At 38.4% G+C, this 17,541-nt stretch overlaps 2 protein-coding genes and 1 long non-coding RNA gene across 12 annotated transcripts in view; 1 reads left to right on the top strand and 2 right to left on the bottom strand.

The window, feature by feature from the left end:
• Positions 1 to 749: 749 nt before the first annotated feature.
• Positions 750 to 10,181, bottom strand: prdm11 (PR domain containing 11). 3 transcript variants are annotated; one of them, XM_051099195.1, is made up of 8 exons: positions 9,981 to 10,181; positions 8,775 to 8,893; positions 8,599 to 8,675; positions 8,234 to 8,493; positions 8,073 to 8,140; positions 7,792 to 7,979; positions 6,098 to 6,631; positions 750 to 5,647 (listed from the first exon to the last, which is right to left on the bottom strand). In XM_051099195.1, the coding sequence occupies exons 2-8, from the start codon at positions 8,837 to 8,839 to the stop codon at positions 3,492 to 3,494; spliced, it is 3,348 nt and encodes a 1,115-aa protein (XP_050955152.1). In that variant the 5' UTR covers positions 8,840 to 8,893; positions 9,981 to 10,181; the 3' UTR covers positions 750 to 3,491. The 3 variants fall into 3 exon arrangements, with proteins under 3 accessions (XP_050955152.1, XP_050955153.1, XP_050955154.1); XM_051099196.1 differs by lacking the exon at positions 6,098 to 6,631; XM_051099197.1 differs by lacking the exons at positions 8,073 to 8,140; positions 8,234 to 8,493; positions 8,599 to 8,675; positions 8,775 to 8,893; positions 9,981 to 10,181 and adding an exon at positions 6,785 to 6,824 and having other exon boundaries at positions 7,792 to 7,897.
• On the top strand, positions 9,515 to 11,579 carry LOC127156417 (uncharacterized). The gene is made up of 2 exons (XR_007825749.1): positions 9,515 to 9,818; positions 11,526 to 11,579. It is a non-coding gene; the product is annotated as an uncharacterized LOC127156417 (long non-coding RNA).
• phf21ab (PHD finger protein 21Ab) overlaps positions 11,432 to 17,541 on the bottom strand; it is a 33,824-nt gene continuing 27,714 nt past the window's right edge. For all 8 annotated transcript variants that reach the window (XM_051099206.1, XM_051099208.1, XM_051099209.1 and 5 more), the window contains one exon: positions 11,432 to 16,837. In XM_051099206.1, the coding sequence (XP_050955163.1) occupies positions 16,145 to 16,837 (693 nt within the window). In that variant the 3' untranslated portion in view covers positions 11,432 to 16,144. The remainder of the gene's footprint in view (positions 16,838 to 17,541) is intronic.

The raw sequence follows: 17,541 nt of genomic DNA, 5'->3' as shown, positions 1-17,541 counted from the left end.
CATCTCATCTGAATCAAGAGAGAAGTATGCACAGATCAAGCACTGTTTACAAGCTTACTTGTGGATTATTTTGATGTTGTTAATCAGCTGTTTGGATTCTGACGGCACCCATTCACTGCAGAGGATCCATCATGAAATCCGAAAGTGATCTATATCTGTTCTGATAAAGATACAAACTCATCCACACTACTAGTCAAAAGTTTTTGAACAGTAAGATTTGTTTTTTTGTTTTTTGAATAATTCTCGTATATATATATAACGATAACAATAAAAATTCCTATTTCAGATAAATGCTGTTCTTTTGAATTTTCTGTTCATCAAAGAACCCTGAAAAAATTCTACTCAGTTATTTTCAACATAATAATAATAATAATAAATGTTTTTGAGCAGAAAATCAGAATATTAGAATGATTTCTGAAGGATCATGACTGAAGTAATGATGCTAAAAATTCAGCTTTGAAATCACAGGAATAAATTACATGTTAAAATATTATCAAATAGAAAACAGTTATTTTAAATAGCAAAACTATTTTCAAATATTACTGTTTTTGCTGTACTTTGCATCAAATAAATGCAGGCTTGGTGGGCAGAAGAGTTCTTAAAAAGCATTAAAAATCAAAAACTTTTGACTGGTGGTATACATCTTGGATGGCCTGAATGTGAGTAAATTTCCTGCAATTCTTTATTTTTTGGGTGAACTATTCCTTCAAGCAAACCAGTAAAGAAAAAAATCACCATGACACGAAAAGTAACAAAAAAAACTTTATTAAACCATTATTTGTTGAATATAGATTCCATATGCTGTCATTTTAAGTGGGTTTCTATAATACAAGTACACATTCTCCAGGTATACATTTCACATGTAGTTCATATTCTTGTGTTTCCAGTGTTATGTTTTCAGGAAGAAAGAGTGTATAATGGCATAGATCTCTTTGCAAAAACAAACAGAATGTGAATATAGAGCTACCATTCACTTATTTCATTTGAAAATACTTGAACTCAGAAGTAACTTTGTTCCTTAGGCCTTAGACCCGGTGTCTCCCAGATAAAAAACATTGGGAAAAAAAAAAAAAAACCACTTCATAACAATCCATGACACGGACGCTGCACATTATTGTTTACATGACAAGTAAATGAAGCGAAATACAAAATTGTGAATCTAGACATAACATTTACATTTGGTACACACAGTATTTGATTAAAGGAAAATACACATTAAAGCCTTAACTAAACAAAATCAGGCTCGACTTTGGCTCATTTTATGAGAATTCACCATTGAAGATGAGCAAATGTTTGCTTTGACACAGCTATGGCATATAGCTCCCAACACAATATGAGAAGATTCACTCAGTGGCATACCTCACTGTGAGGTAACAGTCTAACATTCAAAAGCATTCACATACACACATAAAAGAAAAGTTAGATTTTTGGCAGCTTACTTATTAGTCCTTTCACAATCCTATTGCTATTCCAAATGAGCTCAGGGTATGCTATGCCATAAATTGCTAAAAAAACGAACTACTTTGAAACTTAATAGTTTTTGACCAATTAAATGAGAATGATCTTTTAGAAAATTTCTCTTTTTAAAATGTACATTCATTAAAACAGAATAAAAACAGATTTATTGAAATAACTAGATAATATACAAGCTTTCTGAAGCTTTAAACACATGCTAAATTTTCAGACGTGCAAAAACTCTATTTTAAAATAAAGACAAGCCATTTCAGTTTGATTAACGTAAATGTTGCAGCACATGGAAGGTAGTCCAGCATTAACTGTACATGTGGAAAGTTAAAGGTTAACGTAACTTTAGAGAAGACTGCATTACTCCTTTTTTGATTTTGCACAGATGTATACAGTGAGAACAATCAATAATCTTCAATATTACTGTGTTTAAAATTAATAAATTGAGATATATCACAGATTACAATATTTTCTAAACTGATAATAATGCTTTAACAAATGTATGAACAGAATTGACAACATTGAAAATATTACTATTATAAAAGCCTTGTAATTATTAAAAGATCTCTAATGGTGACTCCTTTTTTTGACCTTGAGACATTTTTTTAATCTTATGATTAAAAATTATGGGAATTTTTAAAACAAGATGAAGAAAAAAAAATCCATATGCATCTTGTAACATGCTCAGTCATGTTGGAAATTCCACAGTTTTGCTTCAAAGAACATTATTGTTAAGTATTAGACTTGCTTGTAATTAAGAATATACAATTTAAGTGTAAAATATATATTGCACTGGTATAACTAATGGAATTTAGTGGCAAGGCAAGGTAAGGCAAAAATAATGAAAATACATGGGAAAATATACACATGCACTGCTAGAATACACGAATGCACATAATAACACAATCAAAAATATAAAAGCTTTGTTCTTGTATGACTTTGATTTAAATAGTGTCATTCTTTTAGATATTAAAATTTTATCCAAAGGTCGTACAGTGTCGCCTACTAGTGGTGACATCATGCACAAGCATTTACATTGGGTGAAAAGTATTGCTGAGACACACAGTGATGCAACTTTGGGGTATTATTACTGAAATATTTTCTGTTCATCATTAAAATTACTAGTAAACATATGACTATTTAAGCCGCATCTATGCAGCATTAAAAAGTAAACATATATTTGTTGCTTAATTTGAACTGGCTCTTGGGAAGTGGGCCTGTACATAAAAACATGTACCAGAAATCAAGCACCAGCACATGCTAAGATCGGTAAGGCATTCAAACCTTGCATATTTAGGCTATATATTTAAAATCTTTAAATCAGATTGGGTGTAAACTGCACATTACAGGTGCCTGACTGCATAAAGTATTATGGCACATCAACATGTTATCAAACCAAGATTTACACATAATCTTATAGAGTAATGGTTAACTAATAGTATCTAAAAAAAAATATAAAATGTTAGGAATATACTGCATGGCAAAATAGTGGCTATTTCCATTCCAATTAGCGATAACCAGCATTAAGAACATGCTATAAAAATTAAGCACTTTTTTTTTATATAATTTCCATACACACAAGTCTACATACAGATACAGAATGATTGCTCAAATTATATTGCAGATATAATAATAGATCTGTTTTTCCAGAAACTTTTTTGTTAGAATTAGTTGTTGCAGGAAGGTGACATTTCCAGAGATTTAAAAAAAGACGCTTCACTCACCAATGCCTGATGAAATGGCGCTCACTCGAACGTTCACCTAACGGCAAGAAAATAGTTTCTCTTTGGGACAAAAACACATAGCAACACATCACAACCATTTACATGAACATTTTAAAGTGTTTCATGTGCCTGCGACCTGCAAAGGCATTCATACCGACTCTTAGAGAAGACGCTGATCTAGGCCATTTTAGCAGCAGGGCCAATGTCAAACTACTTGGCCAATCACATTATAGTCCCGATCAGCCCTTTTCCAACGAGATGGCTTTTTGGAATCATGTTGGCTGAGTAATTGGCGCCGACCAGTCAGATATCTGGATAATACTCTGCATTCATATCCATATTGTGCAACACAGACTTTTGTTCGGCGGTGGACATTCTGCTCAGCACTTCTGCTGAGAGCGAATAGCTGTTCCCGGATTTCTCTTCAAACCAGCTGTCCAATGCACGCTTTCCATCAAAGCTCCCGATAGGCGGTCCGTTAACGGCCAAGGTGAGCAGATCGTTGATCTGATCCAGAGTCAGTCTGGAACGGCTGTTTCTGCGCACTTTTTGCAACGAGCATCTTCCTTTGTCGCAGCATGTTGATGATGTTGGCAGGACCTTGACAACGTGTAGGATGTGATTGAGAAGAGGAAAACGCTGCTTGTATCTGAAGATGTGGCTGACTACTTCTTTAAAACCATTCACACTACAGTAATCAGCTTTTAGATCCCTCCATTCAACTACGAGGCTTCCTCGGGCATCTATTCTTTCTTGGGAGAGCTCGCGTCCAGATAAAGGAATAGTCTCCAGGTGGTCAAAAATTACAAGGATCTCCTCTTCTCCATATGCACCAAGGTCATCCCTGTTGAGAGGCCACGAGGCCAGGTCGAGGACCTGGCAAGCTTGGACCACTGTGCGACTGCGTGGATCAAAACGTTGGGCCAGGATGCCTTGACTCCGCTGACAGATCTTCTCTCGAATGGACTGAAACTTAGACTCGGCAACTCGCAAGTTCTTGAGGTCCACGCCATTGAAACTCTCCCGAAAGTTGTCCTCAAACTCCTGTAGGTACTCCCCTGGGGAGTCCACCAATTGCCCAATTTCATTAATTGCATCCTCAATTTTTGCATCCACCTGTGATGGCAACAGATAGTCCCCCTGAAAGATGAAAGCAAGTCTTGAAAAGACAGCAATGATGTCCAACAGAAAGTAGATCAGCTTCACCGATTGATAATCCAACAGGAACTGTAAGAGAGACAGCGCAATGGCAGCAGCATCACCTCTTTGGGTTTGACTGCTAATGCTCTTCAAATGAGCAACCACCTCTAGATAGTCCTTTATTAGGGCATTGAGAACATTGGGTTCCCCTATGATCCAACGAACGGCCTTTATATCGCCAAGAAATTCTGTTTCCTCAGACAAAGTTGGTGCTGTCGATCTCAGCTCACTCATCATACGTGGAGAATACCGGTAGAAGCTAAGCAGTTGCTTCAGGTTGTTCTCCAAATCCTCCAAGCAAGACAATTCCTTCCCACTGATGGCATCCAGAACCTCTAAATGGGGGCGGTGGATCATCACAGGTAGGCACAACACCCAAGGGATTGTCTTTCGTATGGCTACGTAGATTTTTGCTCTCAGATTAGAGGAGAGGTTTGATCCATCTATTCCCAAGCCGACAACTAGCATGTCCTGGAGTCTCAGACCAAGGACACCAAAGGCACGATCCACAGCTTGGAGGTAGCCTTCCACGTTGCCTCCGCAAAGCCTTTGTAGGGAAAGGAACTCAGTGGATGGAAGCCCATCAGTGGTGGTGAATTGGACGTAAACGGCAACGGTGTCAGCCAAGAGCTCATCGTTCTGTCCATCCATGATGATGCTTAGAAAGGGCGAAAGTCGAATCTTCTCAGCCAAATCTTCTTTGAATGCTCGAGCAATGTGTTGGATGAGAATCTGACAGTCATTTTCGTTCATGTATTGGTCTACCACTTTGAGGTCGCACTTCTTGAGGAGCTCCGCCAAGGGTCGCAGATCAGAAAATGGACGTCCTTCCAAAGCTAGATGGTAGGCAGCGTTAAAAAGAGTCATCATGTTACGACACATCTCCTCAGTCTTCTCCGGGTGCATGCGAAGTTTATAAAGCTGCAAACACTTCTTGTGCAGATTGCTCTGGCTGTGAAGTTTAATGGTGTGGATTTTGAATTGTTTGGAACCGATAATAAAAGCAGAGGTGCGGGAAGATTGGACGGTGTATTGTCGGCACACATGGCACCACATTTCATTGAGTGTGGGTGAATAACGGAGAAACCAGAACTTCTTTAGCCACTCCTGTTTGAAGCGACGAATACGACGACCTGAGCCAACAGAGAGTTTTGAAGACTCATCTGCAGCTACCATGAGGTCGGCAGAAATGGATTCATCAGCAGAATCAACATCCTGGTCATCTTCCTCAAGCGCTGTTGGAATGGGTGTCATGGCGTCTACAACAAAAGAGAGAACAGAGCACAAAATTAAACTAAAAACCAACACAAGCAAGTTCAAACTAAATTTTGTACTAGTTAGTTTTGGCATGAATGAAGGAGTTTTTATACATATTGTAAGCACACTTTCTCAATATCTTCTGAAGTGCTACATCAACTAACACACTAGTACAAATCATTTTTAAGTACGATTACATTAAAACATTCTTAATTCAACAAACCAAACAATCAGAGACTTAAACTTTATTAGCAGGCTCCAAAAAGAAAACACTCATTAATAATTTTCTCAAAAATTTTAATTCCATTTGAAACATTTTAACAAATGTAATTCAACAAATAATAATTGATCAACTAAGAGACAAAATGGTGCCACATATTAAAAAAAACATCAATATCTACTCCAGAAAGGCTCTCATCCATGGTAGCGTTCCATCCCAGGTGCAAACCTACCTCTGAGGTCCTCACTAGGAAGTGGTTCGGATGGTGGTAAAGGCTTAATTTCAGCATTCCCCTGTCCTCTGAGACGAAGCAGTTCAGCCTCCAGCTCACGGATTCGCCGTTTTAACCTCACACAGTTTGGGCAGAAAGATGTTGACGGTCCTTCGCCGGTCAGGGTCGCATCTTCTTCTGTTTCTTCCATTTTAATGCATTTTGCATCAAACCCACTCTCGTGGTGTTCCATGGAAGCCAATCCAGAGGCGAAGATGGACTCTTTACTCTCTGCGTCAGGCTGGCTGAAAACCTGGCAGACATTTGTTCTTGCTCTTTGAAAAGACAAGGTGCTGTTCAGAGGGTTGTTCTGACTTTGATTAGCCTCTAGAGATGCTTCCAGGACATCTTTGAAAATGAGGTCAATCTTCTTTTTCTTGGCCTGGGGCTGGTTTTCTGCTTCATCACTTCCATGCTTACTTAGGGTTCTTCTACCGTGCATTGCAGATCTCAGCACTGGACCTCTGGGCTCCTCCTGTTCTTCTATTTTCACTCCTGTAATACAATAGTGTTATGGTTAATGTATGCAACACTATCAGCATATTTAAAAAACCGTGATAAGATATAATTGGTTTTGATGTGTATGTGATGTGTATGATGACTAAAGCAGGACGAGAGAAAAATGTATATAAATCCCATTTCACTTACCTGTTAAAACATTCCAGGCCTGGAACATCTCTTCTGGGTACTTTTTTGTTGATCAAAAATGTTCAATATGAAATAAGTTACATTTTGTCTGTTCCTCACAAAAAGCTATCAGAAGACTTGAAATATAGCGCACAAATTATATTGATCACATTTATTATTTTTTACGATGCCTTTGGATCCCCTTTGAAGCTTGAAACCTCCTGCCTACATTAATTGTTATTGAAAGGAAGTAAGCGACACGTCTTTTTTGTATTTCACGGAAGAATGAATTTGGACCAACACGGAGATGAGTACGTAGTGCTAATTTCTGACTGAACTACTTCAATTATACTACATATTGTTTCAATTTTGGTCAAAACTTGTTGTGAGTTTCAGTCTTGTCAAGCATTTAACAACAGATCTAATCCAGTAAACCAAGTATCTTCCAGTAAATGTCTTTTATACTAAACAAACATTTAGAAAATGGTTTTGGTTCAAAGTGATGCAATTTTAAAAAGTGCTGATTTGGATTTTATAAGGATATATTATCATTACATTTCAACAATCTCCACACCTGGATTCAGCCCCTTAAAGGAGTTCACTTACAGAACAAAAATTTACAAATAATTTACTCATCCGCTTGTCATCCGAGATGTTCATGTCTTTCTTTCTTCAGTCGTAAAGAAATTATTATTTCTGAGGAAAACATTTCAGGATTTCTCTCCATATAGTGGACTTCTGTGGTGCCTGCAAGTTTGAACTTCCAAAATACAGTTTAAATCTCGTGGGCACCATAGAACTCCACTATATGGGGAGAAATCCTAAAATGTTTTCCTCAAAAAACATTTTTTTAAGACTGAAGAAAGAAAGACGTGAACACCTTGGATGACAAGGGGGCGAGAAAATTATCTGTAAATTTTCATTCTGGAAGTGACCTTCTTTAAAATGGTCTTTGGAGATTCCTTAACTTTTGACGCATTTCAAAATCGATGAATTTATTTTGCTCAAGCACCAGCGAGGGGTCTCACCTGTGTCCAGATTTCGGTCAATGCTGTCCCGAGACACACTCTGCAGGCGCCTCATGTACTCGCTGCTGTACCACACACAGAGTTTCTGGCCCGCCGTCAATCTCTGACACACTCGGAAATAGATTTCTTCACCATGTTGAAATGCACTCAGGTTCTTTTTACTCTCATCAGACAAAATCGGAATAAACCTGAGAGGGATGAACAGATCCATACATTACAGTAACACAAAGAAAAGTAAAAGAATAATTAAAGTGGATGCCATCTCAGTAACATGGTATTACCTCATCCAGTTAGATGTAGTTTCATCACTCCCATCAATGAATTTATATTTGTTGTCCTTATCAACAATCTGTAATAAATACATTTGATATTAAAATATAGGTTTTTTTCTATATACAAAAATATAAATATGCTAAACGGTGTTTAAATATACATGACCTACCATCCAAGAGTACGGCCCTGAGGGTTTATCCGAAGCCATTATTTGGCCTTGATAAGGACCAAACAGCGCCCCCTTTGGTATATTTTCATCCATGCAGCAGACGTCCACCTTATTACCATCTCGGCGGATCTCAATGCCTGAGGGTACAGTGAGAGCTGCCCGATTGGGCACGCCTGATGGCACAGGGGTGTCTGGCACAAAAACAGGGGGCCCATGGGTAGGACACTCCTCCAAGAAATACTTCTTGCACTGTTCACAGACTGCACATGTAATATAAGTAATGAGTAAACACAACCAAATTCTCATCTGATATCAAATTTCCAGTGTCATACACAATGCTTCTATTTAAAGTAAATGATACTTACACCAAAAACTGGTCGAATGCTCATGGTCAACTTTTAGTTTTTTGTTCGGCTCTTCAGTTGACTTCTCATTTGAGGCACTAGGGTAAATAAGTATAAAAACTGCTTATTGCAACTGTTTTTATGCACAGGATCTGTTCTTTAAATGTTTGCTATTGTGAACGCTTTGTAAAGCTGACCTGGTGCTGCATTCGGCTTCAATTTCCATGGAGGAATGGTCTGGAACAGCACAGGAATCTGCCATCTGGGCAGGAAGGAGTGACTCCTGTGTGTCCCGTTTCACTTCAACATATTAAAGCTGAAGTAAAATGAGTGGATATAAATACTGTTAAAATACGACAGAGATGTTATAAAGAGATCATCAAAACATCAAACCCTAAAATACACACTTATACATACAGTGGGGCAAAGTTTAATTTTAAAGTTTAATTTCAGCTTTGAAAAAAAATAGTTTTGAAATTTTAAAAAATGTAAAGAAAACAGAGAAAAAAAAACATTATGATGCAGAATGAAGAATATTTAACATTTTGCAGTTTGCCTTTTCTGATATTAAACATATTAACCTCTTTTTTACCAATAAAAAACAAGATTCTTGTTAGAAGATTCTCAAATCATACAATTTGCAGAGTCCATTTCAGGACATACAAAATACTAAGACATTCTGAAATTGAAAATGAAATATCAAAATTCATATTACACATTGTTATGCTGATAATGTATTTTGTAATAAAAAAATATAAAATACTTTGAACTCAATAGTATATATATTTTAACCCAAAATGCTGATACTGTGTGGAAAAAAGTTTATACCTATGTTATTTGTCAACTACCTTTAACAGTGGGGCACCGTGACGTCATGCTGGCTTTACCTTGTCATCTCATTTTTATTTCTTACATGTTTTTATAGGTTTATAAATATTTTAGGGCTACAAATTTTGAGTTTGTTTTATAAAAACATACAAAAGGCGACAACCGCACAGCAAGTTAAGCAAACACGGAAAGTGACCGCCAGAAACCCTGACTCCGTTCTGCTGACGTTTCGGATCCAGAATCTACTTCCAAAATATTTCAGTCAGAGAGCAGCGCTCTGATTGGTCAGCTCGACTGTCACTCACAAACTACCCGAGCTGTGAGAGAGACGAGTGCAGGAAAACAAATAGGGCAACAATCCTCTGTTGAAAGACAAAACTGCTGCAAAGTTGTGTTCGTCCAAACATTGTGAGGTAAAAGTTGCACATAAGCTCAAGCGCGGGCGATGACAATGACGATACGCAATGCTTCTGCACGCTCTGCCTCCGTTTAGCTTCTGCAAGGCAACTGGCAATTTGCCTAACGCTTTCGGAAGCCATTTTCATTGGCCACATTGGCTAGTGAGTATAACTCACCGTTTATAGAATATACGCAGTGCGTCGAGGGGTCTTTGGTGGTCTTCTTCAGCCGTGGTGCGTTTTGCCTTCGGCCGCTCCGAGAAACGCGGCGGTGACGCAACGGCACGGTGGGATTTCACTAGTCCCGGGCGATGCAAAGTTTATCATCTCCAAATGTTTGTACCACAGTCAGCTGCTTCTCTCTGCTATGACCACCATCTTTTTATTACAGGAAATGACATGGAAAACGGAAGAAAGCGGCGTTTGTGCAGACCGGGCACGAATTTCAGGAAAGGGAAAGTTAGATTGTGTGTGAAGTTGTATGAGACAGCGCTTCGCGCGTTTCACGTGCGTTCGCTTTTGGAACGCGCTTCTCGAAACATTACGCAGCGGTTGTGTGCCAAGTTTTAACTTTTTTAACAATTAAAGTTTAGTCATTCCGTTCACAGTTCTCCACAGTTATTTCAGTTTCAACCACTTCATGTAAAGACTCCACTTAATGTAAAAAAATGTTTTGTTGATAATTTTAGCTTTAGGCGTACAGTGTGTTTTTGCTTTTTATGTAAGTGTTATACTTAAAGATTACAGTTTGAAAAGCTTCCATTCACTGAATCTTATCGGAATTACCGTAATTACTACTCGAGCTATTTACGTACATAGAAATGTCCGTTTCTATGGCAACTCCGTTCATAACAAAATGGAGCTTTTGACAGCAAAATACTTAATCATTGTCTATATTCCCTTGGAAATATAGAAAGAATGAAATATCACTGTATGCGCACCGCTATAAAATGACAGAAAGCCATTGAATGGTACAATAGCACTATTTGTAACCACCTGTCTTCCTTTACTATTGAAATTACAGCAATTTTGGTTCAATTTGAGTGATGTCACCACAATAAAGTGGGAGAACTTGGAGGAATTTTCAGTTTCCATGTCTAATAGAGTGTTAAGTTTGCCATGGATTGCTTCAGGAATGTCCTACAGGTTAATACCACAGCACATTTAAAATATATAAAATATCTTGGCTGTATTTTTAAGAATTAGCAAGTTGCTGGCTTTGGAAACCTCTGACAGTCCATAATTCACTTGCACTTATGCCCAGCATCCACCCCAATGCTTCAAATCTCTTTTCTGGCCTGACACTTACTTAAAATTATAATTTTTTTAATCATTTTGTCATTCTGTCCACCTTTTTTGTTCAACACGGAAGTACTGTAAGCTTATGGGTGAGACTTCCGGCTTATTAGCTACTATAGGGAAATAATTAGAAGTAAATGGTAAACCTGTTTGCACTACAAACCAGTGTGTTCATAATTAAGACAATACATTAAAACAATATGGTAAGACAGCAATTTGCCATATCAAGCAGCAAAATGAGCAGTTTTGTACAGCTAAAAATAGCTGGATGTGGATGAGACCGGAAGCCAGACCCATAAAATTTAAATTCAAGACAAATGGGAGGCAAATATTCTTTGTCAATTTATTAACAAAATGATAAAATAAATAAATACAAATTGATCAAATGCTCCTAATATCAATTTCTTCCCATGTTCCCTACAGTATTTTCAAAACACTGCATACAAAGGACTCATCACAGGCTCAATACAGGAGAGGTAAGAACCAACTGACTCACTCACAATGTCAGGCGAACAAACGAGGAGAAAAAAGACCAGAGAGAGAGAGAAAGAGAGGGAGAGAGAGCTCTGTAACAGAAAAAAGTCAAAAAATAAACACACTCCTTTTTAAAATCATTATGAAAAAATACAAACAATTTTACAAATATTCATATTGTGTAATAAACCATTTACACTTAGTTCAGCACACCAGGTGAACTTTTTCTCTTTTTTTTTTTTTTTTTTTTAAATAACTCATGTCGCTACAATGTATCCTGTTTTGTGTTTCATCAAGTGGAAGATTTTTTTTTAGATTTTTTTTTTGTAATTTTTCTTTTTTTGCACGCGTAAACAAAAATGTTTTCCGATTGGACAGTCGACTGTAGATGAGGTAACGCTCACACACACCTGCTCAAACAAACACGCTCTCGCTCACACACAGTGCACAACACCAGGAAAGTCACGACAACAGAAATGAAATGCATCAACAGTACAAGAAGGCCACAATCATGACTGAGTAAATAGTATGAAAAGTGAACAGAAACTACATTGAAACTACAATGACTTCATTGTCACTGTGGAATTATAACGCACCGTAAAGAATATGGATGATCTACACACTATTAAGATCAAGGTGACAGGATGAACAGCTGGAATGGGTCTGAAAATGTATCGATTTTATGCATAAAATGTACACCTCAACCTTTTGCCTTTTTTAAAAGTTCTAAAACCAAAACTGCAGAGCAATACAGACAACTTAGAAAGCTGGCAGAAAGCGTTTCCCCACACTGTAAGCTAGAGCAGAAATCAATCGTGATGGGAAAAAAAAAAAAAAACTTTTAATGATATGTATCTCGAATGCATATAAAAAGGCTTCCTAACAGCAAAATGTTTGCAGTCTCTTTGGGTATACTGACTTAAGAACTTGAATGCTTTAAATGCGTGGCTTTCAGAAGTTCCCTCCCCTTTCTTCTAAAGGCCCCACCCACAAAATTACATGCACTCTGCAAGATAAGCCATGTAAGACCATAAATATCTTCTCACAACCACTGGTAACCCTCCCCACCCGCACCCCAAGATAACAATAACATTCAACATGGTGTGCTAGCAAAGGCAGACTTGAATGAAAGTAACGGTCCATGAGATTCATACACAGCCGAAACACCACATTTCCGTGTTCCAAAGAGCCTAGAATTGTGGCCAGCAAATATTTCCCATCTGTAACTGTACATGAATGAACTATTTTCTACAGATTCCATTGTGAAAAGTGTATATTGTTCATAATTTAAACAACAACAACAAAAAAAATGCAAGTGTATGTAAGAGATGTACATATGTATACTGTTTCGTTTTGGCATCATCTTCGCCAGACATGTAAAAAGGAAAGTGACACAAAGTTCACATAAAAATCTTTACAAAATAAACTCAAAAGTAAATGCATATTAAAAAAGTCTGACAAAACTCATATAAAAAATTTGCATAAGAAGGCATGCTTTTTTGTTGAACTGATTGGACAGGTTGGTGTTCTGGGGGTTTGAGTCTATCCAATCAGATTGCAGGTTTTCTTTGATCCGTTCAGCCTCGCTAATAGTCAAGGCTGAAATCTAAATACCTGATTCAGGTACAAGTCCAGTACTCTAACTCAGTGACCGAAGGAGAGATGAAGGAAATGACGCGAATAAGAAAGGGTGCAAGTTGTTTTAAGAGCAGAGTGTTATCTATGACATTAAGTAGTAGTCACTGGCCTGAACAGTCCTGTTTTATGATACACGAAAAATAAAAACTTCTGAATCGTACACTAAAAAACAACCTAAAACGAGCAGACACTTACGTATTTTGGAAAAAAAAACTGAGTAATACTTAGGACATTCCTATAAAAAGTGCATAAAGACAGGAAACAATGACTTCCTAAACTTCCAGAACTTTTTTCCTCCAATGAATGTTGATCCAAAAAAAGCATTTTTCCCCAAGTTTCACACACATAGTATTTTAGTAGCACAGAGTGCTCTGAAAAACCAATGAATTAATTTGAAACACATTATGAGAACCAACTCCCTTTTACAGACCAATTGTGCAATCGCCAAGATATACTTTTGTTCAGAGTATTAAAAAACTCAAGGCAACTCCTTAAAATACAGCCTACTCTAGAGGGGCTCTTTAACTTCACAGCAGATAACTAGATTTAGAGACGGACAGGACTAGACCAACACAAGCACATCACTACAACCAGTTCACTTTAACCAAATCAAATTACAACAAATGTGCTTCTAATCAAGGTTAACCAAGTGACGTTTTACAGAGAGGGAAATGACCAGTTTATGAGATTAAATTCAGTATGGTTGAAGGCACTCTGGGCACCTGTACAGGAAGGATTAAAAGTAGTTTATCTTTAAATATTCTCTAGACTGACAGTGGTGACTTCTGGAAGGCCTTAAATATTCATGTCGGTGTGTTATGCCATGATATGAATGTGTATCCATTATTACCCAGTCCTGGCTCAAAGGGTAACAGGGCGTTATGGGAATGTATTAAGGATAAGTATGTGAATTTTCACAGTAGATTGTGGAAATTGCAGCACATTGTTGATATAACCAAGACCCCATCCACTAAGAATCACAAATTGGGTTTTAAAGCCATGAAATCCTGACTAATCAAGAAATCCATCATTTTAAACAAAACGGTAAACATCATCAAATACAGAATCCATATTGTGGTAGGTTCTCCCTCACGTTTAAACATCTGGAATGAGCTATGCATCGTCTCTTTGGAAAACCCCCAAATATGCACTATTGTATACATACAGTCAAAATAAGCACAAACGGATACGTGGAATTTGATATGCGTTCAATCCTAGCCTGAGCGGCTGTCATCACAAAGCAAAAAGGGATATGCTTTTTTGGAATGGCCTAACGTTAACGTAACAAAAGGTGCCAGCCGTGCATTAAGACTTTTAAGACTTAAGACGCTACCTGGGACAGGTTAAGATGCTATGCAACACAAAGAAAAGCCAGCGAAAAACAACAGAGGACTGTCATAAACAGTGCTTTCCACTGTTTTACAGGATGTTGGCAAGCGTAAAAACCAACAGACTTAAGCGCTTTTGAAAATTTCTTCTCTTAAGAGGTTCTTAGTGCGTTTGCTTTGTTATCTGCAATAAAGCTTGTGCTTTAATTAAGGGTTTTCTGTCGTTTCCTTATTACTTAATTTGGCTCATACATCAAACCCTCAAGTTTAAGACAGCAAATTGTGACTTAGTCATTATTGTTTTTTCAAGAAAAAGATTTTGGAAAAATGGGAATGGACTAGTCCATTATATTCTAGACTAAACACACTGAGGATATTTCCATTATTTTCGAGATTTTAAAAAACAAAAACAAAACCTAAAGCATTTGGCAGTTCGGAATTCAAATAAAAACAAGACACTCATTATGCAATGTGCATCTCTGAGTTTGAGAAAGCTGCTTGCATAATTCATGCCATTTTTAAACACCATTGATAACAAACGACTGTTTCATGAAACAGAAAAGCACTTATTTTTCAATGAAGACTAGGAAGACCTGAATATATTTTCTTAAAAAACAAAACCGAAATAAAATGCACAAACAGCATCAAATACACACACTGACTTTAGAACAAGACTCATTCAATACACAGAACCCAACACGGCTTTTCAGACTAATCTACCACGCATGATTTGTTGCAGTTACCGAGATGTGACTTCTGGTGTAGCTTCCTCTTCCAGCCCTTTGTCAAAGATCTTGAGAGGCTTTGCCATGCGGTCTACCACTGATTAGCCTGAGATGACTTGGAGACGGGACACTTCTACAGCTAACTGGGAAATGCGGACAAGATGTAGAGTGGAGGAGAGAAATTAGAGGGGTTGCTATAGGCAGTCCTGATTTAGGCTAACCCACAGGATTCTAAACCTCTGCCTTGTCACTGGCGAATACTGATGCGTCAATTTTTTTTTTGTCATCATGTTTGGAAAGAGAAGCTTTTGGTATTGCCGGTCCACTCAGGCCTGGCTGGAGGTGCACAGGGTGTGGGCATAGTCATGCAGTCTTTGGACACGTCTGCCCTGCCTTTCTCCTCGCGAGGAGAAGACAACCTATGAAACAAACCCCATGCTGGAGGCACACACTGGTCTGATCTGATAAATCATCCATCATCTTTATCACCATCATCATTATAATAATAAGTATTATTATTAATATGATTAAACTACTATTTTTTCTTTTTTAATAATCTAATAATTGGCATGACACTCTTTCGTAAGTCACCCTTTTTACCCACAAGTTTGGGCTCTATTGGTCTACAAGAACCAAGACTAGTTTGCCTTGGATGTAGAAGTACTGTTGACACAGTTTTACCATTAAAAAAAAGGTAAAAGAAAAGAAAGAAAATAAAAAAACGACAACATTTATTTGGATATAGATAATATATATATGTATAATATATATATATATATACGTATAGATTGGCAACTTTGTGCACCAGTCCAAGGTGCAATAGGAAATCTGTTTAAATGTTTTGGTGATGTAAGAGTGTTTAGTGTGAGGCTGAAAACTATTTGGGGTTGTCCACGCTGCTTAGAGGGGCTGGCAAAGCCTGCTGAGAAGGTTCTGAGGTTTTGCCGTTGTTGGTGTTCACGCCATGACTTCCGTCTTCCTGCAGCTCCACTTCCATCTTCCCAGCATCCTCTACGCAACTGCTGTCACTGGGAGGGATGTTCTCAGAGTCTGCGGCATCGACAGCACCCTCCTCTTCTTCCGGGTTCAAGCCGGTACAAACACAGTCCGTTCCTCCATTAGTCTTTACTACGTCCCTGGCCTGAGGCAATTCCGCAGGCTCCACCGTTTTCGCCGTATCCATCATCTCCTCGCCAACTGTGGTTTTGGGCACTTCCGGGATGCTAACTCCCGATTCACCTGACGCAGCCTCAGGTGTGACTGCGGCCGTTGGCTCTGCCATTTCACCCACTTCTGGCTCTGCCTTCACTTCGGGAACTGCTACGACGGCTGGTACTTGCACGCTAGGCTCGGTGGGACTCTCTTGAACACACACTTGCGTAGCGTCTTTTGAGTCTTTGATGCTCCCTGACTCTGTGCAGTCCTGTTTGGAATCCTGTAGAATGTCCATCTCCATGGGCTGAGTCAAGTTAAAGCTCTGGATGAGGCGGACCAGGTGTTTTACCTTGTCCAGAGAGGCCTGCATCTCCTTCTGACGGGCAAGTATGCTGTTCTTGGTCTCCATACATTTCTGTTAAAGAACAGGAATACATTATATAACAAACATAATTATAAAATAAAACATTAAGCCTTGTTCAGACTACACGATTTTAGCCTGAATTTAAATCGTTACATTTATATAGCACTTTTCTAAGCACTTAAAGCACTTTACATTGTGAGAGGGTATCACCTCATCCACCACCAGTGTGCAGCATCCACCTGGTTCATACAACTGCCGCCGTAGTGCACCAGAACGGCCAGCACACACCAGCTTAAGGCCAAGTATACTTCGGCCGTCCACGTCCGCATTATGCAATTTTCGTCATCAGGAGGGCACACAAACAGCAATTTTTTTGAGTGGACAGAGCAAGAAAAAGGCAGCAGAGACGTGAGCCCAAACAATTGTGCTGCACGTGTTGAACTCGGCAATCCGCGCTTATCCACGGATAAGTATGCTTTGATGGCTGTGCGCGAGACGGAAGTGAAGTATACCCGGGCCTTTATTGATGGAGAGGGGACAGACTGATGTATATGGGCTTTGTTAGGAGGCCATGATGGTCTGAGGCCAATAGGCAAATTTGGCCTGGATGCTGAGGTCACACCTCTGCTCTTTTCAAAAGACATCCTGGGATTTTGTGAGACCACAGAGAGTCAGGACCTTGGTTTAATGTCTCATCCGAAGGATGGTGCTTTTTTTTGACAGTATAGTGTCCTCATCCCTATACTAGCACCTCT

This window comes from Labeo rohita, chromosome 25 (assembly GCF_022985175.1).
Source record: "Labeo rohita strain BAU-BD-2019 chromosome 25, IGBB_LRoh.1.0, whole genome shotgun sequence".
Taxonomy (NCBI): domain Eukaryota; kingdom Metazoa; phylum Chordata; class Actinopteri; order Cypriniformes; family Cyprinidae; genus Labeo; species Labeo rohita.
This window is presented reverse-complemented; position numbering and strand designations above follow the sequence as displayed.

Bases quoted from the DNA above. Each gene is read 5' to 3' on its own strand.
- prdm11 (XM_051099195.1), bottom strand. From the start codon at position 8,839: ATGGCAGATTCCTGTGCTGTTCCAGACCATTCCTCCATGGAAATTGAA. The intron at 8,494-8,598 runs GTAAGTATCATT...TTACATGTGCAG, and splicing joins GCATTCGACCAGTTTTTGGT to TCTGTGAACAGTGCAAGAAG. The intron at 7,980-8,072 runs GTAATACCATGT...CATCCCTCTCAG, and splicing joins ACTACATCTAACTGGATGAG to GTTTATTCCGATTTTGTCTG.